At 37.5% G+C, this 26,192-nt stretch overlaps 3 protein-coding genes across 4 annotated transcripts; 2 read left to right on the top strand and 1 right to left on the bottom strand.

Moving 5' to 3' along the window:
* Nucleotides 1-1,445: 1,445 nt before the first annotated feature.
* LOC120635296 (cytoplasmic dynein 2 intermediate chain 2-like) lies at nucleotides 1,446-24,175 on the top strand. Its single transcript, XM_039906263.1, has 9 exons — nucleotides 1,446-1,714; nucleotides 6,879-7,012; nucleotides 8,524-8,693; nucleotides 9,775-9,860; nucleotides 14,793-14,989; nucleotides 16,854-17,053; nucleotides 19,770-19,971; nucleotides 22,294-22,475; nucleotides 23,993-24,175. The coding sequence occupies exons 1-9, from the start codon at nucleotides 1,504-1,506 to the stop codon at nucleotides 24,123-24,125; spliced, it is 1,515 nt and encodes a 504-aa protein (XP_039762197.1). The 5' UTR covers nucleotides 1,446-1,503; the 3' UTR covers nucleotides 24,126-24,175.
* On the top strand, nucleotides 10,619-12,783 carry LOC120635298. The gene is made up of 2 exons (XM_039906266.1): nucleotides 10,619-10,814; nucleotides 12,065-12,783. The coding sequence occupies exons 1-2, from the start codon at nucleotides 10,643-10,645 to the stop codon at nucleotides 12,757-12,759; spliced, it is 867 nt and encodes a 288-aa protein (XP_039762200.1). The 5' UTR covers nucleotides 10,619-10,642; the 3' UTR covers nucleotides 12,760-12,783.
* On the bottom strand, nucleotides 10,814-13,173 carry LOC120635297 (protein ALP1-like). 2 transcript variants are annotated; one of them, XM_039906265.1, is made up of 3 exons: nucleotides 12,774-13,173; nucleotides 11,534-11,932; nucleotides 10,814-11,362 (listed from the first exon to the last, which is right to left on the bottom strand). In XM_039906265.1, exons 1-3 carry the CDS (start codon nucleotides 13,061-13,063, stop codon nucleotides 11,050-11,052), a joined length of 1,002 nt encoding a protein of 333 aa, XP_039762199.1. In that variant the 5' UTR covers nucleotides 13,064-13,173; the 3' UTR covers nucleotides 10,814-11,049. The 2 variants fall into 2 exon arrangements, with proteins under 2 accessions (XP_039762199.1, XP_039762198.1); XM_039906264.1 differs by having other exon boundaries at nucleotides 10,814-11,932.
* Nucleotides 24,176-26,192: the final 2,017 nt, after the last annotated feature.

Genomic DNA, 26,192 nt, shown 5'->3' with positions numbered 1-26,192 from the left:
ATCGTCTTTTTTTTTTTTTTTTATACCGTTGTGTGTTGTAATACTACGTGACGGAGCAATAGGGGCGAGCGACGGAATTATAAGACACGTGTGAAGAACAAAGTTATATTTAGAGTTCACTTAGAATTACTTGACAGTCAAGAACAGTGTCCCTGGCTAACGTCACACACAGTGGAAGCAAAAGCTGGGAGCACGTCCTGTAGGTTTCACTAGTGAGGTTCCTAACTATAGCGTCCGGCAAGTGTCTCCGAGAGATGTAGAAGAAGAGAAAACAAGAGCCCAACCAAACTATTAGAGATCGACATACCGCCTTTACAAAAAAATATTCAACTTGGTAGGCCGCTTCATTTGATGTCAATAGTCGAAGGTCTGAAGTATCTGATGAAGAACCCTCAGCTGGTCTCAGCTTTTTGACAGATATGGTAATGCCCACTTCTATTATTGGTACATAAAAAATCGACTGTAATTGCAAAAATCCAGCGTAGTTGGATACATCTATTAATCTAGCCTATAGCGTCCCACTGCTGGGCGAATGCCTCGTTTGCCTCGTTATGAATGAATGAATGAATGAATGAATGAATGAATACACTTTTATTGTACACCAAAGAAACAAAAAGTAGTTACAAAGATATAAATAAATATCAAGAGAGTACAATTTGGTGGCCTTATCGCTACATAGCGATTTCTTCCAGGCAACCAATGGCGTAAAAGGAAAAAACATAGAAAAGAGGTAGGTGGTGCAATAAATAAGATTTAAAAATTATACAAATATATAAATAAAAAATATATATATATAAATATATTACATATAAATACAAATAAAATATATAACATAAATATCTATATAAATATATAACATATAAATGTTATGCCCACGTTTCTACAAAAAAAAGTGAAATCACACCAAAAACATTCAGTAAAAAACTGGCCAAGTCTCGATGGAGCTGGTTTTTTATCTCTAAAAAGTAATGAAATCTAGATAAAGTCGTGCCAAGTCGGAGGTTCCTTACTGCGATTTATTATTATAGTTAATGTGTGACTTGGCCGTTGAAGGGTACACAAGGGTACAAAACCTCAATTTTTCCAGTACAATTATGTTGCACAATCAACAACAGCCTTAAATGAGACACTAGCGTCCAATTACCAATACCAGTGTGGGCTATTACTATTACAACAGATAACGTGTACATAAAATTGACTTTTACCAACTAACGTACAAATAATGTCGAATGAATGTGAATGAAAATCGAGACTTAGCTGGTTTTTTACAGAATGTCTTTGGTGGGATAATATTATCTGTAGGTACCTAAAGCGACATTGGCGAAGTAAATTGTACCCAATTGGGTAAATTGTACACAAACGAGAGCCATTTAAAAAAAAAAGACGTGCCGTTGCTTAGCAACTAAAACAATCATATTCATATTTTTTAAGCTTAGCAATCTGTACACAGCTAAATAGTTCTAGTAGAAGTATCGCAGCAAATAGCTTTATAATTAAGCTAAAATGTCTTTAACCGGATTTGATAGTGAAGCGGTGGGCTTTGACAGCATAAGCCAGGATTCGGGAACGAATAGAAGCAGCTCTTCCCAGACTACGGAGTTTAGCGAGAGCGGCGCGGGGTCCCAAACGAACGCATCCAACGATATGGGCAGTATTGTCTACCCTGAGGATTTGAACGCGGAGGAAGATGTGTTGAAGGAGTACCCGCCGCCAGGTGAGAAAGAAATGGGCATACATTTTATATATATATATATATATATATATATATATATATATATATATATATATATTACCGCATAGAGAAAATGAGATATAGCCTAGTAAATGACCTCCCATTCCTACCCTCAGGGGCGACTCCAAATGCAATGTACAGCTCCTTTTTCAATACCTTTAATAGACTATTTCATTCTATATTTACTAGTAAGTCGGTTGTGATTACTGATACATTAAATTTTAGTGAGTGGGCGACAGTTGAACTTCATAAAAATAGGCAAAAGCTGTACGAATTGTATGCTGAACGTCAATTTAACACTGGTGATAAGTTTGGGGATTATGTTAAATTGTTTTCCAAGAATTTTAAACGCGCTTGCCACTTAGAAAAGACGCGATACATCAAAAATAAAATTAAAAATAGCAGCAATGCAATCAAAACTACTTGGAACATAATTAATGAGGAGACGGGAAGAGTAACACCACGAAATATTAATTTTAAACTTAATGTAGATAATAAAGCCTTAACAACAGATTTCGAGGTGGCTACTGCTTTTGAAACCTTCTTTACCAACATTCCCGTCTCCACAACAGAATCATTAAACTCTTCACCAGATATGGCTCTCTCTCTATTAAAGGAAAATGTGCCTGAGTGTAACCATTCTTTTAAATTCACGCATGTTAGTGGCTCTGACGTTATTAAAGCCTTTAAATTATTAATTAATAAAAAAACAAATGATCTGTGGGGCATTTCCGTAAACGTTGTCAAATCATTAATTGATATTGTTGCACCCGATTTAGCCTTAATATTTAATAATTGTATAGATTGTGGTGTGTTTCCTGACTTAATGAAACTTAGTAAAATAGTTCCATTGTTTAAATCGGGTAGTACTTCTGACCCCACTAACTTTAGACCAGTATCCGTACTACCCACTTTCAGTAAAATCTTTGAAAAACTCATTTTAAATCAATTACTTTACCATTTTCATAAGTATAATTTACTTCATATTAAGCAATTTGGTTTCACACGGGGTCGCTCAACAATCGACGCAGGTGTTGAGCTAATACAAAACATATTTGAAGCCTGGGAGGAGTCACGTGATGCACTTGGTGTGTTCTGTGACTTATCTAAGGCGTTTGATTGTGTTCAACACGAAACGTTAGTTAGGAAACTACACCACTATGGAATTCAGGGTGTAGCTCTAGACTTAATGAGTAACTATCTACGCGATAGAATTCAGAAAGTCGACGTGAATGGAAAACGGTCTAATGGATCAGTTATGAAAATAGGTGTCCCACAGGGGTCTATATTAGGACCATTTCTGTTCCTTATTTACATTAATGACCTTCCTTACCTTGCCAAGGATAAACACGGGATAGTTCTGTTTGCCGATGATACATCACTGACTTTTAAAATAAATCGACGTGAACTAGCTTTTGACGACGTAAACAACTCTCTCGCTAAAGTGGTACAGTGGTTTGAAGCTAATAATTTGGTTCTTAACGGAAAAAAAACCAAGTGTATAAAATTCACTTTACCTAATGTTAAACACGTGAAAACCACTGTACTACTTAATAATGAGGAACTGAAACTGGAGGATACGACAGTTTTTCTAGGAATAACGTTAGATTCTAAACTTCAATGGGGCCCTCATGTAAATAATTTATCGAACAGGCTTAGTTCTGCTGCCTATGCGGTAAAGAAGATACGCCATATGACCGACGTAGAAACTGCTAGACTGGTATATTTTAGTTACTTTCACAGCATTATGTCATATGGAATTTTACTTTGGGGTAATGCTGCTGATATTAGCACTATTTTCGTGCTGCAGAAGAGGGCTGTTCGTTCTATCTACAAAATGGGTCCGAGAGAGTCATTGAGAGATAAATTTAAAGATTTTAAAATAATGACAGTGTATAGTCAGTACATATTTGAAAATTTAATGTACGTCCATAAAAACATTTCTAAATTTAAGAAAAAATGTGACGGCAATAATTTAAACATTAGAAGTAAGAATAAACTTACAGTGCAATATACTAGGTTACATAAAATTCATAATTCGTTTAAAGGAAATTGCATACAATTCTACAATAAACTACCAATTGACATCTTGGAGATGTCTCTTAAAAAGTTCAAAGTTTGTATTAAACGTAAGCTTATAGAAAAGTCCTATTATAGTATAAAGGACTACGTAAACGATAAAAAAGCTTGGGTGTAAATTATTGCTCTAACCAGGTTGCTCTTCTACTAATTTAAAATTACTTTGTGAGATGGCGATAACAAAAAAAAAAAAAAAACACCCGGCTAAATTTGTTGTGGGCTTCTTCTTAGACCGGGACGCGTTTGGAACCCTCGTAGCTTTAGTTTTAAGTTTACGAATGTGGTTATCGCCATCATCTCACTACCGTGTAATTCTTATGTACGCATCAAAAGTGCCACCTGTGGGCCTACTTGAATAAAGATATTTTTGACTTTGACTTTGACTATATTACGACAATACTCGCTATCAATACTATGCCAATACTTGCCATCTAGCTTCAAACTAAGCGTAGCTTGTGTTATGGGTACTAAGATAGTGATGAATATATTTTTGGATTTTGGATTACTCCTTAAGAATCGATTTTCATATATAAGGCGGCCCGGTAAGAAAAAAATGTGAGGAGAATAATCTACTAATGAATGACCTCGTTACGTTTTCGCTTTGCGACGTTGCATGCCCGGCAACCGTGATGCGCAAACATGCAACGTCGCTTTCGTTTAATTAACTTATTTTTCCCATTTAAGTTACCAAGGAAACCGAAAAATATCTTGATAAAGAAACAAACACATAGATGTATAGGACAAAGTGAGATGAAACCATAATAATTTTTTTTACCTATTCTAGTTACCATGGAAACTAAATAATAAACATTACATTTATCCTAATAGTTCAGATACTCTACATCCACCTCAAACTCCCGTAATCTACTTTTAAGAAGTTACACTTCCGCCGTGTGTGAATAAATTGCACGGGATTTTTAATTTACCCTTTCATATGGTATTAATCTTTATTCAGTTAAATAAACTCTTTTTGTGTATCTTTCGACAAACGTACTTAAGGAGTATTATAACTTTAGTAGGATAGCGATGAGGCCACGAAAATATGCAAATAAACATACCATACAAATATCACTTTATTAAATTAATTTATAAACTATGACAATAGGAACTTATCGTTTTACAACCTCGCAATTCACCCCATAGGCCATAACTCTCTAAAAGAACGATCCAACCCGCCAAGAAGAAAACCCAATTTCCCGCCAAAACTCATAGCGTCCAGGTAGAATCCAAGCAATTTGATTGGTTCCCGCCGTTATGCGTCTACCGGCGTTAACCAATCGGAGAATGACAACCGATCGTCTCGTTCAAAAATAAGATTAAATTAAAAAAATAACAAAGAAGTGGAAATTATAATGCTATTTAAATTTAAATCCTAACAGGAGTAAAGTCCAGACTCCAGTCGTGTATCGGAGCTGACACACACTTCTTTTTTTCTTGTTTTTTTTCTTTTTTTTATGTATGTTACCCGATTACTCGAAGACGCCTGAACAGATTTGGAAATTCTTTTTTGTTTTAAAGCGCATACTTTCCATGTGGACCTATTTAAATTTTATCGAAATCGGTCGAGCTGTTGTTATAATCAACAATAATGTAACCCAAACGACCACTCTGTCAAGAGTGAACGGCTAAGGAGGATGGACTTTGCTTCTGGAGTGCTAATTTTTGATAGTTATTTTAATTGCATTTAATTTATTTTTATTTTTTCCGGAAAACACCGTTATTTCCATTCATTTTAGTGTAAAATTGCATATTTTTCTTTACAATTGTTGGAGAACGTGGGGATAGGACTTGGAATTATAATATTCTTTACTTTTCACATTTGACATATAATCAAGCTGAGTTTCCCCATACAACTACTTGATACAGAATGAATGCTTGAGAAGGTAATGCTTCTACTTTTATACGGCTCAGGTACCGTTTACAATGTTGACAACCAAACGAACCAGTAACAGTAATAACATTTTACGATCTTAGTTTCCGGTATGTTATTTCACAAAGAATATAGTTGTTATTCTATTTGGAAAAACATTAAATCTATAAATATAAAAGAGAGTTGTGTTAGTTACACCATTTAAAACTCAAGAACGGCTGGACAAATTCTTATGATATTTGATTTTTTGGATTCCTCTTAGACCGGAATAGGTACGAAGTTCGCTGGGACAGCTAGGTATTTATATAATTATTAGCTGCTGCCCGCGATTTCGTCTGCGTTTGATTTTGTCTTTAAAGTATTCAGTATCGCTAAACCTTAAATGAGGGGTTTGCTGCTGTCCGCTGAAGAGTTCTGTCCTCTATCTCCAACCACATTCATCAGATGTACATAAAGTTTGGGCAAAATTAAACACATATATAACCTCTATAGTACAAAAATAATTATTTAAATCGGTTAATATTTGTCGGAGTTATGGTGTAAAATTGCCAAACACTTTCATCTCCTCTCCTAAAGGGACCGAGCTCAATGTCGGGATATATTACTTCTAACACTTCCCAAGAATATGTGTACAAAGTTTCATGAGGATCGGTTAAGTAGTTTTTGCGTGAAAGCGTAACAAACAAACTTACATGGACATTTATAATATTAGTAGGGATTATTATGAATTAGGCATATAATATAAAGCAAAATATAAAGCAATATACTATTAAAGCAATTGTAGGTATATAAATGAATCTTGTAGTGACGTCTCAATATGTTTAAGGCGTAGCGCAGGTATCAGCTAGGTGAGCTACCGCTAACACAAATTTGAAGATTTCAAAGATGTATATATGCTTTGGGGCACTTTGGCCCCCATCACCGATACGTACGCGATTTCGAAATAAAATCAAAATGGCGGCGGGTCGCTACGCCAGCTTCCATGCAAGAAGGTTTTCTTCAAGTGTTCGTGTTCTTGTATAACTAATAAATGCGAAGTATTTTTTTCCATTTTATGCCATCTTCCTTCTTTATGCATACCCTGGTCAAAAACCTTGTGCACGCCACTGAAATCGTGTAAACTAGTTTTTTTTTTAAAACATTTTTCCTGTAATGTGGTTTACAATAAAAGAGTATTCATTCATTCATTCATCTCAGGGCTGAACGAATTTCTACGGCGAGTGGTGCCGGCGATGATGGACCAGCTCGATCAGAACTATAAAGAATCGCAACTTCTCAACGACTCCTCGGATTCTGACGAGGAAGAAGTCCTCTCTGCTACGCTGCTGCAGGTGAAGTTTCTGCACCAAGGTGGATACAGGGTGAAATAACAAATACCCGAAAGCAGTCGGCCTTGAGTTCTTATCATTAGAACTAACTACTTTTGTTCTACGACTTTCTAAAATTCAATATTAAATTATTAAAAAAAAATATGTGTGAGTCGCGGGACGCCTGGCAGATGTGAAACATTGCAATTGTTATATACAAGTTATATGCATAAAAGAACAGATTACCACTGGAATTAGATATAGCGTACTAAAAATATAAAGTATTACCCATTGATTTCATAAAATAATGACTGTTTATTACATTTTTATAAAAAACAAAATAAAATAAAATCTATTGTAATCGCTACAATTCGACTACGTATAGTACATATATATTATATATATCATATGTACATATATCTTATATAGCGTAGCGATGCGTCGCCCCGGCCTGTTTACCTTTGCCTACATATGTTTCACATCAAAAAAATAACAAATCATGTTATTTCTGTAAAGTAACATTACACTGTGGAACGAAATACACGTGATTGGACAACGTCGCGTAGTCGGATCAGTGACCGCATGATATAGTCGTGGTTAGCGCGCTGCCGACGGGACATTACAGAATAGTTACATGTAGAGTATCTATGTAAAATATTTAATATTTCACTATCGAGTTTTAAAAAAGCCGCCCAGCGGACTATAAGAGTGAGGGAAAAAGGAATGAGCTGTGACATTAATATCCCCATCTCTGTCTGTCTGTCTGTTCGGGCATCACTGAACCGTGCCGTGGTAGGGTTTGAAATTGTTAACGAGCGAATCTTTAGACCGAACTGAAGTCCACGCAGACGAAGTCGCGGGCAGAAGTTAGATAGATAGATCTTTATTTTCATAATACACTCGTTGATATACATGGCATTTAAATATCAATTACGAAGTCACAGTGTATTTCCATTCGTTTGCGTGCAAATTTTACAAACCATTGATTGCTAGTATTTTTTACAAAGTAGAATTTTAATAAAAAAAAAACGTGTGTGTGCTTATGTACACGCGTTAGAAGTTTGGTGACACTCCTTTGGCGTAACAAGATAAAAATCTTTTCAAAAATTTCATCTCTCGCCTTATTCTACGTTTTTAGTAAAAGGTATTGAATACATTGAAAGTTTTATTATAACGCATTATCAGTTTTAGTTAAATAAAGTTTATCTAAATATCACAAAAAAAATCTATATAATTAAATAAATGTTCATAATAAACATAAATAAATTTGGAATACTGATATTTCGGACAACCAACATTAAAATTTGAGCTACAATTGCATCAATAGAATCAACGGAATCCGCCCGCAGACTTTAGCAATAGAAAGCGTACACTGTCAAACCTTATAGCTAACTTCAGGGTGTCGGTTTTATGTGACGGTGTGCGCGCGCATCTTAAAAATTACCTCTCATCATTTTCCCTAACGCGCCAAAAGAAAGTAGATTTGGCTTCTTTTATATGAGTCGGTAGAACTTTATGGAAGGAAACAATTCCAGGAGATCAAGCTGAAGGACGGGTCGGGCGACCATCAGTCGTCGGTGTTGGGCGTGACGTGGAGCAGCGCTGGCAACTCGCTGGCCGTGTCGCTGGGCAGCTCGCAGCACGACGCGTGGTGTCAGAGCGCCGGCCTCGTTAAGGTGTACACTCTCAAGCGGAGCGAGGACAGGTGCGGAGGCCTTCGTTTACACTATAGTATAATACACTGACTTTTTGTTTACAGTCATCATTCACGGACCTGACGATGTAGTGAGCCCCTTCACTCCCCTAACCAACGGGAAGACATCCCTACTAATATTATAAATGTCAATGTGAGTATGTTTGTCACGCTTTCACGCAGAAACTACTTAACCGATCCTCATGGAACTTTGTACACATATTCTTGGAAGTGTTAGAAGTAATATAGGATACTTTTTATCCTGACATTAAGCTCGGTTCCTTTGGGAGAGGGGATAAAAGTGTTTGACGATTCTACACCATAACTCCGACAAATTATAACCAATTCAAATAATTATTTTTGTACTATAGAGGTTGTAATATGTGTTTAGTTTTGCCCAATCTTTGTGTAGATCTGATGAATGTGGTTGGAGATAGAGTACAGAACTCCTCAGCGGACAGTAGCAAACCCTCATTTAAGCATAGCGATACTGAATATCTACTTTAAATTTTTTTGGAACTACAATTAAATTGAATGCCAGATTAAAATACAAAATCAAACGCAGACGAAGTTGCGGGAAACAGCTAGTATGTAATAAAAATTCTTCTTCTTAGGGTGCCGTCTCCTTACGAAGGTTGGCAATCATTAGGGCTATCTCTACTTTGGTTTTTTGATGTGGAATTCAATTTAGTTGCAGTTCTAAATAAAATTAAAGTATTCAGTATCGCTAAGCCTTAAATGAGGAGTTCTGTCCTCTATCTCAAACCACATTCAGATCTACACAAAGTTTGGGGACAATTAAACATATGTTATAACCTCTATAGTACAAAAATAATTATTTAAATCGGTTATAATTTCTCGGAGTTATGGTGTAGAATCGTCAAACACTTTCATCCCCTCTCCCAAAGGAACCGAGCTTAATGTCGGGATAAAAAGTATCCTATATTACTTCAGACACTTCCAAGAATATGTGTACAAAGTTTCATGAGGATCGGTTAAGTGGTTTTTGCGTGAAAGCGTAACAAACAAACTTACTTTGTCATTTATAATATTAGCAGGGATTATTATGTATGCAGCTTTATTTGGTTTGTAGGTTTGTTCACGCAATGGATCTGGCCGAGAAGAACTGTGTGTCGGCGCTGAAGTACCACCCTACGGTCGCTGCTCTGCTGGCTTACGGTAAGTCGCGCATCATCGTCACCCTCAGCCACTTTAGCAAGCACCCAGTACCCTATAACAGGTGTTGGACTGAAGGTCTCTCCTAATATGGTTTGCCCATAGTTTTCACGGATGGGCAGCGTTCGGGAAACTTCGTGACATCTTCTTGTCTGCAATCGCCTGGTGAGATACCCAGCTTGCTGTTGGAAAAGATAGAATTACGAATTCTGTCTAGTGCCATTACAATTATCGATTATTTATAGGTGTATACAGCATTATCGTTGTTATCTCCGGTCACATTAGAAGAAATAAGAACTAAAATAGTATTAGTAACTAAACAGTATTTAACTAAAAACTAAATCCTGTGCAATTTATTCACACACAGCAGAAGTATAACTTCTAAAACCTACGAGAGATAAAGGTGGATGTGGAGTATCAGAACTATTATGATAAATGTAAGGTTTATTGTTTAGTTTCCATGGTAACTAGAATAGGTAAAAAAAATTATAATGTTTTCTATCTCACTTTGTCCTATACATTTATGTGTTTGTTTCTATATCTAGATATTAGAGCTAGTTCAGACATGGCGGATTCCGCGCGGATGCAAATCGCGCGGTTGAACCGCGCGGATCCTAATTACATTAGCGCCTTACAAATCGTTCATACCTGTCCGCACGGATTGACAATCCGCGCGGCTCAACCGAGAAAATGAATTCGCGCGGTCGCCGCTCGGTTTTATTTACTTGACGTACCTAGAGGGCGTTCAGTTGCTCCGCGGAAGCCGCGCGTATCGGACGGTGACAATGGATCGCTTCGACACCGAGCTATTCATCGATGAGGTGGAAAAAAGACCTGCTTTGTGGAACATCCAATGTGCAGAATATTCTAACAAAACGATTAAAAACGGAGCTTGGCAGGAGCTGGTGGAGATTTTTGGAGAAAATGAGGATTCTTTGGAAAAGAAGGTTCTTTTTGGTCAGTAGACATTTAATTATACATTTTACCAGGGTAGTTTACATGTTTTGTAATAGACAGTCCACCCCAAATAACTGAAATGTGTATAACGTTGTTTGGCGGTACGTAACGAGCGCGGGAAAACTATCACGTTACCACAGTAACGTATAGCTATTAACTGTAATATGTACAACCCACCAACGCGACGCGCCATCTTGAGTTTAGTTATTTGGCGCGAACTGTAACAATTTTAATTTCATATTTTCGTGTCTTGCCATTCTACACGACCCTCATTCACAAAGTAATTAGCATATTTGTCTCTAATGTTTAATGATGATGGTGTACCCCTTCCTGCATGTAATGTAATAAGATTACTCATTGGCGCAGTATGTAAAGTATCTTCATACTGTATACCATCTCTAGTTCTAACAAAATTGTGTAGCACGCAACAGGCCTTTATTATGTCTTCGGCAAAGTCTATATTCACGTTTATAGGCCTATGAAAAATGCGCCACTTGTTTGCCAGAATTCCGAAAGTGCATTCAATAAAACGTCGAGCTCTTGATAACCTGTAATTAAATATTTTTTTTTCATATGATAGCCCTTTACCTGCATAGGGTCGCATTACATTTTCGGATAAACCAAACGCTTCATCGCCAACTATGACGTATGGCAATGGTTTAGGATCTGTTTCAGATATTGGTTTAGGTTTTGGTATGTGTAATGACTTTTCTATTAACCTTTTATAAAATGCTGAATTTTTAAAAATTGCAGAATCACTACTTTTTCCGTAAGATCCGATATCTATGAAAGTAAAACAATAGTTACTATCACAAAGTGCCAACAGTACTATGGAAAAAAAAGTTTTGTAATTATAATACAAAGAACCCGAATCTTTGGGTTTTGTAATCCTTATATGCTTGCCATCTATGGCGCCTATGCAATTGGGAAAATTTGCATATTTTTCAAAATCTTTAGCTATTTTCTTCCATATATCTTCGCTGGGTTCAGGCATGACGTTTTTTGTGACTTTTTCCCACAGAGTTTCACATACTTCACGGACAATTCCTGTGATTGTAGATTTGCCAAGACGAAAGTTGTAATGTAGTTCTCCAAAGGAACAACCAGTACCCAGATATCTGAAAAATAAAATATTAATCTGTATCGTTTTGAAAGTCTGCCGGGTCCGCTAGTTAAAGCATAATGAGTGTCTTGAATTACCTAACCGCTACTGTATTTATATTTGTTAAAGATAGTGATTTCTGTTCCAGGTGTATCATTACAAAAAAAATGGAAGAACATCCGTGATGCTTATAATAAGGAATTCAAGAAAGGCAAATCAATTCCTTCTGGTTCTGGTGCATGTAAAGGTTCAAAATACATGTATTTCGACCGGCTTTCTTTTCTTCAGAAGACGATAGAAAACAAAGAAACTATCACAAACATAGATGAAGCCAAAAATGAAGAAATTCGGAACATTGACCAAAAGCTAGATAATTTTGTAAATGCACGTGAAATACAACCGGTACCCAATAAAAGGAAGAAAACTAAAATTACTTCAGAAGAGCGATTGGCTAACATATTAGAAAATAGTATTGAATCAAGAGATAAAATACAAAGACAAATACAAGAAAGTATGTCAAAGCAAGATGATGATGATAAACTTTTTTGCATGTCATTGTATAAAGAGTTAAAGAAAGTTCCAGAAAATAAACGATTGGCTACTAAAATTGAATTGCTCCAGGTAATACAGAAAGGGCAGAAATTACCATCGCCTATTCATATCACGAGCCAGCAAAACACGCCTAATGCAGTATTTTGGCAAAACCAACAATATTCAAACCCACAAGGATATTTCACTGGATATTCTACAATAGTACCAGGAGAGTCTCCATCGCCTTTATCATGCAATAGCACTGACGATTCACAGTCTTCTATAGTACAAAATATATATTCTGACGTATAAAATAAATATCTTACCTTAATGTGATCACGAGTTTTTCTTCTGGGGACACGCTTGACCTCATATGGGTATCATTAGATTCAATTTGTTTACTCATCATTTCTAATAATTCATCAAATGAATTTATCGACATTCTCAAATAATTGAAGAATTTTGGTTCAAAACTTCTTAATTTTGGATATAAAGTCTGAAACTGACCATGAGTAAACCGATCGCGTAATATTGGATGCACCCAATACTGCCGTTTCTTCTTTCTTTCTTTTTTACGGAGCAACAAGTACACACATATTGCTTCTTCGACTTCCATGATTGGACTGTCACCCTATGCGAATAACGGCACTCCGCATGTACATCCGCGCCTGTCTGAACACTTGCGTTTAGAACCGCGCGATTTGCATCCGCGCGGAATCCGCCATGTCTGAACTAGCTCTTATTCGGTTTCCTTGGTAACTTAAATAGGAAAAATAAAGATAAAGTATGTGTATTTCTGTTTCATTCTTTGCCGGCTTCATCCTACACATTTTTGTATTTGTGTCTCTTACCCCTCTTTTTTTTGTAGCATCCGGTTTGAATTCACAACGTTTTAAAGAAGTTTGATTTTAATAATGTAAATGTAATGAATTTAGCTATTATAACAGATTGGTAAGTAATATTAAATTAAAATTATAATTTTTTAATAAAGATCATTTATATTTAATTCGCACACAATTGCACGCCTCATAAGCGAAGCGTTGAGGTTGTGCTCTACTCTCGACATTTCAAAAAAAGCAGTTTTCTCGAAACTGAAATTGATTTTTTGTTATTTATATTGCACTTACAGGTTAATTTGAGTACACTAATATCAAGTCAAATAATTTGTCAGGCACATAAAATACATTTCAATAACAATTTTTTTGTTTAACATAGTAAATAATAACATTAAACATAATCTTTTCTGGACGTCCGTGTATGGACGGGTGTATGTGGCATCAAAATTGGTCGAAAAAATGATCGTATCGGAATAATTTTTTTTTAATTATCTAAAGTAACACACGACATAATTTCTTAGTTAATATGAGCGTTCAATTCACTGTCGCTAAATTTCCATGTAATTATTCTAGCTAATATTAATTGTAACTTTCAATGTGCAATCATTATGACATTCCCGTGTCTTGTTTACAAAAAATGAATAATAATTAATATGAAAAAAAAAAATTGTAATGAGCATTGAAAGTTTCAGTTAAAAAAATTTCAATTTTATTGTGAAAAAAATGAGATTATGAGGCGTGCACTTTTGGATTTTCCAAATTTTTTTCTTCTGCACTGCATATCCTGGAAATACAGGCTACGTGTAATATTTCTACGAAGCCAGCATTACATTCTGATGCATCTACGACATTTCAACTTGTGCGACTTGTGCGGCTCTCCTGCGGATCTTTTCGTTTCTAATTCTATCGTACAGAGAATATATTCCTCTTCATAGCTCGTTGATTGACCATATTTTTTTTTTTTTTTTACATAAGTGTGTCATGAAACCCAAATTCGATAATACTGTTATAGTTCAAGACTGAGTCGCAGTTACTATGGCCCGTCTCTGGAGCGAGAACCATTAAGTAAAATCTGAAGTGAGATGAATAAAAATAGAAGCCTAAAGACCTTTTGATTTAATTTCTATTGAAAGCATTGATAAACTCAATTTTTTTTTTAAATTCTATCTAAATTTTTGCATCACTCCACAGAGCTTAAGTTGTGCTACTGCTGTGCTGTGTAGGTGTACGTAATAAAGGAATCTTTAATGGTACCAATTAGTAGTGACAGAATTACCTACAATAAAACATTCGGAAAACTGCTACCATGTCAAAACAATGGTATACTGCATAACCAAATGCCAAAAGGCATTGTATAGGGACTCTAAGCATTATCCAGAACTGGCATAATTATGATAATTTAACTTGACCCAGATATTATTATATTTAACAGAATTCTGTCTGACGTGCTAGTCGCGAGGCCAATTACGTTATGACCTTCAGTGCACGCTGGTGAAATTCCTCTTCCAGGAACAACATCAGGCGAAGTGGTGGTCTGCAACCTCAGCGGTGGGTGCGCTGACGCCGGCGCCACGCTGGCATCACCCGCAGGGTGTCACGGGTGCCGACGGGTGTCGGCACTGCGTTGGGCGGACGCGCCGCTGGCCAACACCCTGCTGGCCATGCAGATCAGCGCCCGGGGCAAGCGCAGGGGAGCTGCCGACCAGGTTTTTTTTATTTTTTTTATTAACGATAGGCCAGCGCTTGACGACAATCATGCCCGTTAGAAGGCAATGATGAGGTCTAGGTTGGAGCACGCTTGCCTAGAAAAAGCCTATTCACTCTAGCCTTGAATGTACTCAAATTATACGTGGCAGGAAACACAGTTGCCGGGAGGGCGTTCCACATCTTAGCGGCACGTATCCGAAACGTGGATAACTGATTCGTCTTGCTTCGGCGGTGGCTAGTTACCACCCCTCCTTCATTATCATCATCCTACCAACGCAGTCTCGGCCCGGGTTCCCTCCCAGTGAGAGGGGGTTAAAGGGGTAGTCTACCACGCTGGTCCAGTACAGATTGTTGGACTCGACACACCTTTGACATTATGGAGAACTCTCAGGCATGCAGGTTTCCTCACGATGTTTTCCTTCACCGTTGAAGCAAGTGATATTTTAAGTTCATTAAGTTGTAATAAACTTGCTATCTAACTGTTGTGTACTGACTACTGGTAGGGTTGTGATTGCAAACTTGTTTTTAAAATGAATATCATTAATCTATACCTTGTCTCATAAACTCCGTGTGGTTTGAGGTGAGGTGAGTGACCTAGTTGTCGTCAATTGTTTTATTCTTAAGTGGACCAATAAAAAAGAACGCACGTAATATTAAAAAGTTATGCATGCAAGTTATGGTGCATGCTGGGATTCGAGCTCGGCTCCCCGAAATTGAAGTCGAGCTCCTACCCACTGGGCTATCACCGCTTTAGATTCCAGTACAAACAAACTCTTCAACTTTATATAGGAGCCCTAGTCCTAGCCCTGTCTGTGTTAAGCTGTTGTGTGTTTGGCAGGTGTTGTCGCCCTAGCGTGGGACTGTCTGTGTTGAGCTGTTGTGTGTTTGGCAGGTGTTGTCGCCCTAGCGTGGGACTGTCTGTGTTGAGCTGTTGTGTATTTGGCAGGTGTTGTCGCCTTAGCGTGGAACTGTCTGAGTTGATCTGTTGTGTGTTTAGCAGGTGTTGTCGCCCTATTGTAGGACTGTCTGTGTTAAGCTGTTGTGTGTTTGGCAGGTGTTGTCGCCCTAGCGTGGAACTGTCTATGTTGAGCTGTTGTGTGTTTGGCAGGTGTTGTCGCCCTAGCGTGGGACTGTCTGTGTTGAGCTGTTGTGTGTTTGGCAGGTGATGTCGCCCTAGCGTGGGACTGTCTGTGTTGAGCTGTTGTGTATTTGGCAGGTGTTGTCGCCCTAGCGTGGGACTGTGTGTGTTGAGCTGTTGTGTGTTTGGCAGGTGATGTCGCCCTAGCGTGGGACTGTCTGTGTTGAGCTGTTGTGTGTTTGGCAGGTGTTGTCGCCCTAGCGTGGGACTGTCTGTGTGGAGCTGTTGTGTGTTTGGCAGGTGTTGTCGCCCTAGCGTGGGACTGTCTGTGTTGAGCTGTTGTGTGTTTGGCAGGTGTTGTCGCCCTATCGTGGGACTGTCTGTGTTGAGCTGTTGTGTGATTGGCAGGTGTTGTCGCCTTAGCGTGGAACTGTCTGAGTTGATCTGTTGTGTGTTTAGCAGGTGTTGTCGCCCTAGTGTAGGACTGTCTGTGTTAAGCTGTTGTGTGTTTGGCAGGTGTTGTCGCCCTAGCGTGGGACTGTCTGTGTTGAGCTGTTGTGTGTTTGGCAGGTGTTGTCGCCCTAGCGTGGAACTGTCTGAGTTGATCTGTTGTGTGTTTGGCAGGTGTTGTCGCCCTAGTGTAGGACTGTCTGTGTTAAGCTGTTGTGTGTTGGCAGGTGATGTCGCCTTAGCGTGGGACTGTCTGAGTTGATCTGTCGTGAGTTTGGCAGGTGTTGTCGCCCTAGCGTGGGACTGTCTGTGTTAATGTGTCGTGTGTCGGCCAGGTGCTGCTGTCCTCGGGGTCGGACGGCTCGCTGCACGCGTGGCGGGTTGAGGCGGGCGTGCGGGTGTTCGAGAGCATCGCCAGTTACAGCGTGGGCTCGGCGCAGGGCTTGGCGCCCGACATCACCTGCTTCGACTTCGTCAGGAGCTCGCCGCTGTTGCCCGCGAGCGACAAGGCTCCTCACGACGTGTTTGTTGTTGGGTGAGTGTGGCTCCCTTACACAGACATACTTCTTTTTCTTCTTGCACTTTTGCGAACTTTGTTCAAAATTAAAAAAATATATATACGTATTTAAAAAAAATATACTACGACACACATCGCCATCTAGCCCCAAAGTAAGCGTAGCTTGTGTTATGGGTACTAAGATGACTGATGAATTTCTTTATGAATATAATACAGATAAATATTTATAATGTACAGATGTAGCCCATTCACATCTCATTATATGACCGTACCATCGAAGTATCTTCTCTTTAAGCTTTGCTGACACCGTGATACGCACTTGCATAATTCACAGGCCAAATTAGACGGCCGCGCAGTGGGCAGTGACCCTGCTTTCTGAGTCAAAGGCCGTGGGTTCGATGCCCGCAACTGGAAAATGTTTGTGTACTGAACATGAATGTTTTTCAGTGACTGGATGTTTATATGTATATAATAACTATTTGTGTATTATTCAATAAAATATTCATCAGTCATTTTAGCACACAGCTACGCTTTCTTTGGGGCTAGATGGCGATGTGTGTGGAATACATAGATATCGTCGTAGAATAATTATTTATTTATTTACGCCAAATGCCCATTTGGCGATATAATGGAATCCTGTCTGGACTTTAGAGACTTTTTATATATCTGTCTAAATAGTTTCTGTAATAACCCCTTAGAGGTTATTTTCATTTCTTTCTTAAGGTTTTGGTAAGCCATTTTAAACTGTAACAAACGTTACCCCTTCTGGCCCGATGATTAAAGAAATGACGTTACCGTGGATAAATCCCCATGGATCCTTAACCCCACGCCACGCAGAGGTTATGACAGATTCTTACTCAGCTACCCTCAGTCACTCAGGGGCAACCGGTTCCGGCGAGTTTTGTTATTTTTCTAAAATAAACGTAGCCAAAGTTACTCCTTATTACATCAGCTACTTGCTAATAAAAGTCCCGTCAAAATCGGTACAGCCATTTAAGAGATTAGCCGGAACAAACAGAAAAAATCTATATATATATATACTTATACATGTAGTAAAAAACGGTTATTTTTATATTACAAACGGACACGAATCTTATTATGTGTATAGATTATTGTTAGGATTATATGTAGGTATAGATTATTATTAGGTTATAAGGACGTAGTGTTTTTTATTTCTTATTTTATCGATAAGTTACCCATAGAGTATACAAACACTACGTCAGATCATGCCTGGCGGAGAAAACCCGTGACCTTGGGTCCGTACTGAATTAGATTTTGTTAGATGAATTAGATTAGATTTGGTTAGATTTGGTACTTAAAACGGGACCAACGATGCAACTTAGTACTTAATTACCCGGCACCATGAAGTTAAGGTTTGACAGTGCACACTTTCAATTGTCAAAGTCCGCGGGCTCATTCCGGTGATTCAACTGTACAATAATCTCAAATGAGATGACAATGAGTGAAACTTGGTTGTCCGATATTGAGATAACTAGATAGTGCGTTTTAATAAAACTTTAAATGCATTATATACCTTTTTTTTTTTTTAATTTATTTTACAGCCATGCATTCCAGTCCTTTAAGGCCTATCAAAATAAATATTACAGTTTAGCTTATAACTAAGATAAGTTTAAATATTACCTTTTAGCTTCAAAAATATAAATTTTTTCTATTGTTACGCCAAAGAAGTAAAACTTCGAACGCGTGTAAATAATAAGTACATATCCTTTTTTTTTTGTATCTTTTAATTTATTGTGTTTACTAAAACTATTGATTATTATTTTTCTATCATTTATTATTTTTGTTTTTTTTTTTAAATTATTCACAATGCTTAAAATTAAAAATAAATTAAAAAACACTATCAAAAATTTATAAAAAAAAAACTTCCACCCTCCGCTTGCGAGGCTTTTGAATGCCCAAGCAACCGGCGGTGAGGGCTCCAGAGTGAGGAACCTCCTCACAATACGCGCCGTTTCAAGGACTACTGCCTTCTGTATCCGACCCTTGATCCAACAACCGAGCGAAAGCTTCTTAAGATGTTATGTTCTTATTATTATTACTAGCGGACCCGCGCGACTTCGTCCGCGAATGAGCTGACTTCGAAAAATTATTCGTATGTTGGCGCGGACAGTTTTATAGAACACTAGCTGTTGCACGCGACTTCGTCTGCGTTTGATTTTGTTTTTAAAGTATTCAGTATCGCTAAGCCTTAAATGAGTATAGTAGTATATATATATATAACATGTGACTGTCAATTAATTATAGACAAAAAATTTGCAATAAAATAAAATTGCGACTATAATTAAAGATCTAAGCTACCCTATCTCTTAAGTCGGACCAGACTGCTCACGGTGTGCCAATTTAATTTAAAATCGGTTAAGTAGTTTAGGAGTCCATCGCGGACAAACATCGTGACAGGAGATTTATATATATTAAGATTAAAGAAACTACAATTTTGCCAATTCCGATATACTTACTCCATACTGCCGTCGTTTGGCGTAACGTTTACCGTTCTCGCACCGCACGCATCAGAATCTCTCAAAAAGGATATTTTTTGCAGTTTTTGCCCGAGACTCCAATATAAATGAACCCTAGCTAGATCGATTTATCGCCCCCGAAACCCCCTGTATACGAAATTTCATGAAAAACGTTGGAGCCGATTCCGAGATTCCATTTATATATGTGCATATATACAAGAATTGCTCGTATAAAGATATAAGATTATTATATTTAGGTCGATGGCCGGCAAGTTATTTCTATGCAAGCTAGCGGCGGCGTCGAGCGACACGGCGGACCCGGCGTATGAAGTGCTGGACGGACACGCGACTTGCGTGCTCAGCGTGGAGTTCTGCGCCCAGTGGCCGGGCGTCTTCGCGTCCCTCTCGATGGACGCGGAGCTCCGGATCTACGACGTCGCGCAGGGGGCTCCGCTGAAGGTAAAGAACTGTGACGCAGGTGTTATTTTGCGGAAATCCATGATATATTATCAAAATTAAAATTAATTTGCTATACTCCGCGAGAAGCAGGAGAATCTGTGTGGTGTAATTTATAACTTCTTCAATCCTTATACTCCACACCAAACAGATCTTCGGCAATATACCCTCTACGCACGTTTCGCTCCGAAACCGGAGCAACCTCAGGAGATGTTGACTTTCCAATGAACAATTGTTAAGTGAAAAATTCGACAAATGTGTCGCCTTTTATACCTATCTGACCCCCACCTTATCTATCTAAGCCCCTCCCACCTCATTAGTGCGTTTGAATATGTTCAATAGAGGTGAAGTTGATAAGTTATTTATTTATTTATCAGCTTTCCAAGGGTAACAGACAGTACTGACGCCTGACTGGTGCAGTGGGAAGCGACCCTACCTGCCTTGGACTCAGAAAGTCCCCGCATCTGGAATATGTGGCGCGATGAACATGAATGTTTTTCAGTGTCTGGGTGTTTATATGTATGTTATAAGTATTTATGTGTATTATATTCATAAAAATATTCATCAGTCATTTTAGCACCTAAGTATAACACAAGCTACGCTTACTTTGGGGCTAGATGGCGATGTGTGTATTGTCGTAGTATATTTATTTAATTTTGGACAAAATTTATTTATTTCAAACAAACACATAAAAAGTAAGCCAAAGAATACAGATAAAGTCTGTGATTTCCACACTAGGATTCCCTGTGTCGTGGAAATCACTTCCTTCCTGGTTGAATACAATAAAGATAACTTAATAATAAAACAAAATGTAATGTGTGTGCCTGTGTATGATTGTGTTGATGTGTGTGCATCCGTGTGTCTCTCTGTGTGGTTATTGTATACGACATATGTAATAAGGGCAAGAAGAAGAAGAATTATGTCTGTGTAAGTTTATTATATTATTTATTATTATTAATATTATTACTTAAACTTCGTTCTCACACAAACACACACACGCGCGCACACTCGCACACACACACACACACACACACACGCACGTACAAATAACATAATCGCACTCACACTGCATGTTTTACTCGCATGTCAGAAATTAAAAAAAAAAAGTAAAAAAAAAAAGTAATATATAAATAAATTGAGATAAAAATGTGTTTTGTAATGGAAGAGCGAGATCTTCTGGCACAGGTTTTAAACTTAACAGAAGTTCTCCGCCTTATCTGCTATTGTTTTATGTGAACAAATAAATTTTCATTTCAATTTTTTTTCAATTTATTATAGTACACACGAAAGTAATGCCGTATTTTTATATCACATAAACAAATGAAGTTTCCACAATTTAGTTATAGATACATAAACGATAACATTAACCACAATTGCTCAGGAATTAAGTACCGAGCGAACATTATGCAACGAAATTAAATTTAAATAAATAAATATTATTATTATTGAAAAAAAGAAGTGAGTGCGTGTAACCTTTACACGCGTTTGAGGTAAAACTGTTATTATTATTTATCGATGAAAGAGTAAATGTTACTGGGACTCCGCCTCTGCATTTAATCATCATCATCACATCAACCGATAGACGTCCACTGCTGGACATAGGTCTTTTGTAGGGAGTTCCAAGTTCCACGATTCTGAGCCGCTTGGATCCAACGGCTACCTGCGACGCGCTTAATATCGTCTGTCCACCTCGTTGGGGGTCCACCAACGCTGCGCTTACCAGTACGGGGCTGCCATTCCAGCACCTTGGGACCCCAACGTCCATCCTTTCTCCGAACTATGTGCCCGGCCCATTCCCACTTAAGCTTCGCGACTCGTTGAGCTATGTCGGTAACTTTGGTTCTTCTACGAATCTCCACATTTCTGCATTTAATACTTATTCACTATTTCATTTTATATTCTATTTAAAATTCATCAATAATACTTTCATATTTTATAAATATTTTCATTTGTTAAATAAAATAATTGAGAGTAGAAAATTGAAGTTTAGTTCAGCACATGTCAATATAACCTATAATTGAATATTATAGAAAGTCGCAATCGTCAGAAAAGTTATTAGTAATTTATTTATTACAAAAGTAATAAATAAACAAGTGTATTTAGAGATTTTTTTTAAAACTGTTGAATTTTTATTCACTTTGCTATTGATCCGTTATACTTACGATCTATCCAAATTATTATTTTTAAATAGCGGAAACTACAGAGACGTCTGACGTAAGCGTTACTCCGTTAGAAAAAATCTGAGTTACTTCCTAGTCGCGCCTAAAGAAGTTTTACTTCAAAAATCACAAGGTTTGTGTAGAGAAGTTTCACCCGGAAAATCAGGTGACGCACATGGACTCGGCCGTGTCGTGCCTGAGCTGGGTGTCGGGCGGGGTGTTGCTGCTGGGCCTGGCGCGCGGTGCGGCGTTGCTGCGTGTGTGGGACGCGTGCGGCGGCTGTGTGCTGCCCGTGGGCGGGCTAGATGGCAAGGCGGGCGTCAACTGCATCGCCGTCTACCAGAGCGGGTGAGTGCGAAGGTTTCAGAAGTGAACACTTCTCTTCTTCTCTATGCGCGTTTTGGTTACTTATTTCATTTAGCCCGGTGGGTCGGAGTTCCTAGGAGGTTCTTTCCGATTTGTGCCAAGGGCGGCCACCGAGGGGGTTTTTTTAGGGGGGTGGAGGAAGAATCCCACATAACCCAGCCCTTCCTCTGGGTGGAAACTGGGTATCTCACCAGGCGATCATAAATATAAAATATGTCGTACGCTAGAATTGGTTGGATGCATGTCTAATGTATTCACAACATGCAAGTGTGCTCTTACTTTTAATGTTCATATTATTATTCTTAAACTAGCTGTTTGGATTTTGTTTTTTGATGTGGCATTAAATTTAGTTGTAGTTCTAAAAAAAATATAAAGTATTCAGTATCGCCAAGCCTTAAATGAGGGGTTTGCCGCTGTTCGCTGAGGAATTCTGTCCTCTATCAAAATTAAACACATATTATAACTTCTAAAAAAATATTTATTTAAATCGGTTTTAATTTGTCGGAGTTATGGTGTAAAATCGTCAAACACTTTCATCCCCTCTCCCAAAGGGACCGAGCTTAATGTCGGGATAAAAAGCATCATATATTACTTCTAACACTTCCAAGAATATGTGTTCTTCCAAAGTTTCATGAGAATCGGTTAAGTAGTTTTTGCGTGAAAGCGTAACAAACAAACTTACATTGACATTTATAATGACAAGGTTGCTTGGAAGCATCCGGCTCCGCTTTCAGCTCTCACAAGATTGGAAAATGAATGTTAAAATGCAAAATGTAAATTGTTGATGATGGAAAAGAGCAACTGCTGAGTTTCTTGCCAGCTTCTTCTCGGTGGAGTCTGCCTTCCGAAACGGTAGTAGAATCACTACAAACAGACAGACTTGACGTTTCAAAAGTGCTTGTAATTAGGCCTACTTGAAATAAATAAATTTTGAATTTTTTTGAATTTTGAACATTAGTAGGGATTAAGAAATATTTTTGTGAAAATACATTCAATATTTCTTAAAAATAGTTCATGGTTAGGTACATACACAATAATGTTATGGGATATCTCGATATTATAAAAAAATTATAAAAAAAAAATAGGTTGATCAACCACGAAAATAAGTTAAAATTCTTTTAATATAGTTATTTAATGTTTAAATATGTATTGACTATTAGTGGCCATCTTAACGACACCGATTCGACTGATCATTAAGTTTGGAGAATTCTGATACTGACATTGACAGTTTATAAAAATGGAAATTCGGTTTTTTTTATTAGCCTTAAATCAATACGAAAAATTATAAGTATGACAATATGAACACAAAATACTACAACCTTGTGGCGATAATCATAGACAAGTTAGGTTATATGAGTTGCCTAGTGAAAATCGATTGGTGAAATAATGCTTTAATGCTTTTTAATGCATGCCTAGGAATCTCCTTTGATTACGCGTTACTTACTTAGGCATTGACTTGTTTGTTGATGGTGAAAACAGCCATTACTCTGTGTTCCCAGGTCGTGTCGCGTCGCAGCGGGCGACGACAGCGGCATCGTGCGGGTATGGGAGCTGCCCGTTAGACGCATCAAGCTAACCACTCACGATTTGGACTTAAACGAGTTCGTGAAACAGTCAAGTCGTCACAAATGATGAAGAACACACACCTATTATTTCCAATCTTTATGTTTATTTTTGCTGTATTTACATGTCATTATTATTTTTTTTTTTTAAGTTATACTTCTTTTGGCGCGTTAGGGAAAAATGATGTTGTAAATTTTTACGATGCGTGCTCAAATCGTTACAAAAAACCAAACACCCTGAAGTTAGTGTGCGTGCTCTTTCCGGTGATTGAATTGATTCAATTGTACAAAAATCTCAAATTTTAATATCGACTATTAGTGTCGTTATTTCTGCAAACTACTATTTTCTAAAATAAGGCGAAAGATACAAATTTTGAAATGTATTTTCATCTTTTTACGCTAAAGAAGTATAACTTCTAACGCGTGTAGTACACACACGTTTTTTTTTTGTGAATGTCATGGTCACTTTTTATCGATGTCCATATAAATAAATGATAGAATTAATGAATATACTTTCATTGCACACCACAAAAAGTACAAAGAAAAAAAGAAAAGTATAACAAAACAACGTATACAATTTTGCGGTTTTATCGTTTCGTAGCGATTTCTTCCAGGCAACCAAGGCAGTGAATGTGTAGAATATTGTTCAACTTTATTACTGTATATGGTAAATATGTATATAATTAGTGAACTTAATAAATAAATAAAAGAAATGATATGGTACGAGGCGACAACGGCAGTATAACAGAGAGAGGGCGGCAGCATTTTCTGTGCGACTACTACCGTCTACCGCGATCACCAATATGTGTGCCCAGCGTGGTGTTAATGGGCACACCCTCTTGGGAGAGGCCTTATAGTCAAACGGTTATTGGCTTTACAAATTTTTGAAGGAAATCTTTTGGCGCGTTAGGGAAAAATAATGAGAGTAAATTTTTACGATGCGCGCACACCGTCACAAAAAACCAACACCCTGAAGTTAGCTATAGTCAACATTTTTGTTTTACAAAAAAAAGGTTTATGTACAATTTCAACTGTCAAAGTCTGGTGTTTCAATTGATTCAATTGTACAAAAATCTCAAATTTTAATTTTGTGTGAAACTTGGTTGTACGATAATGAGATAACTAGATAATGCGTTATATTAAAATATTTTAATGTATAATATATTAAAAATATTATATTTATAAATGTATACCTTATTTCTACAGTTAGTGTCGTTTTTTCTACAAACTTATAAGAAGTGGAAGATAAAATTTGGTTACGCCAAAGAAGTATAACTTCTAACGCTGAGATAACTATGAGATACTCGTAACTGTATAATGCGTTATATTGAAATATTTTCAATGTATTAAATACCTTATTTCTAGTGTTAGTGCCTTTTTTTCTACAAACTTAGAATAAGGCGAATGATAAAATTTTGTTACGCCACAGAAGTATAACTTCTAACTTATTTTTTGAGTGATACCACGAGCGGCGGATTGCACTTATATGTATGTATGTAGCACTATCATAGCTTTTTGCTAAACAAGACCTCTGACAAACCTCGTTCTGTCGTCGTTAAGCTACGTACTACAAAAAACTGTGATGCTCTCCTGGCGGCGGTGGCGCAATTCAATAAAAAAAAAACCCTGCAGACAAGTTATGTTCTGCTCACCTAGGTGGAACATGCGCGCCTATATATGTCTCTGAGCATTTAACTCCATGCAGTAAGTCTTTACACGCCGCGGCGCGTATTAAAGCGAAGGAAATGATTTATCGTTTTACCTGGGTCCTAAATAGCAAAATATACGAGTTCAATCAAGCTATCTTAATCAAAAGTGAAGATAGTCTTAAAGCTTATAATCTAATAAAATATAAATTAAGTGACTGTTATGGCCCGTAAACGTCCACAGTGCTATACATCTACTCGTATTACCAAAATGTACGCGGACTGAGAACAAAAACTAATGATTTACTGAATATATCTATACTTCAGACTACAAAATTATCGTCTTCACTGAGACTTGGCTTAACTCCAGTATTCAACATTTTTCTTCAATTAACACCAATGCAGCTAATCACCAACCAATAACTAACTTTCATCTAAGTGGCAAGAAGCCTGAATTCACTAATTTTAGTTTCCTTGAAGCAGATGTTTTA

This window comes from Pararge aegeria, chromosome 26 (assembly GCF_905163445.1).
Source record: "Pararge aegeria chromosome 26, ilParAegt1.1, whole genome shotgun sequence".
NCBI classification, from domain to species: domain Eukaryota; kingdom Metazoa; phylum Arthropoda; class Insecta; order Lepidoptera; family Nymphalidae; genus Pararge; species Pararge aegeria.
The sequence above is the reverse complement of the archived record's forward strand: the minus strand, read 5'-3'. Positions and strand labels throughout refer to the sequence as shown.

Excerpts from the sequence above, each read along its gene's own strand:
- LOC120635298 (XM_039906266.1), top strand. The coding sequence starts at position 10,643 with ATGGATCGCTTCGACACCGAGCTATTCATCGATGAGGTGGAAAAAAGA. Across the intron at positions 10,815-12,064 it reads GGAAAAGAAGGTTCTTTTTG|GTGTATCATTACAAAAAAAA; the intron begins GTCAGTAGACAT and ends TTTCTGTTCCAG.
- LOC120635296 (XM_039906263.1), top strand. The coding sequence starts at position 1,504 with ATGTCTTTAACCGGATTTGATAGTGAAGCGGTGGGCTTTGACAGCATA. Across the intron at positions 7,013-8,523 it reads TCTCTGCTACGCTGCTGCAG|GAGATCAAGCTGAAGGACGG; the intron begins GTGAAGTTTCTG and ends AAACAATTCCAG. Across the intron at positions 8,694-9,774 it reads CTCAAGCGGAGCGAGGACAG|GTTTGTTCACGCAATGGATC; the intron begins GTGCGGAGGCCT and ends TTTGGTTTGTAG.
- LOC120635297 (XM_039906264.1), bottom strand. The coding sequence starts at position 13,063 with ATGGAAGTCGAAGAAGCAATATGTGTGTACTTGTTGCTCCGTAAAAAA. Across the intron at positions 11,933-12,773 it reads AAACTCGTGATCACATTAAG|ATATCTGGGTACTGGTTGTT; the intron begins GTAAGATATTTA and ends TTTATTTTTCAG.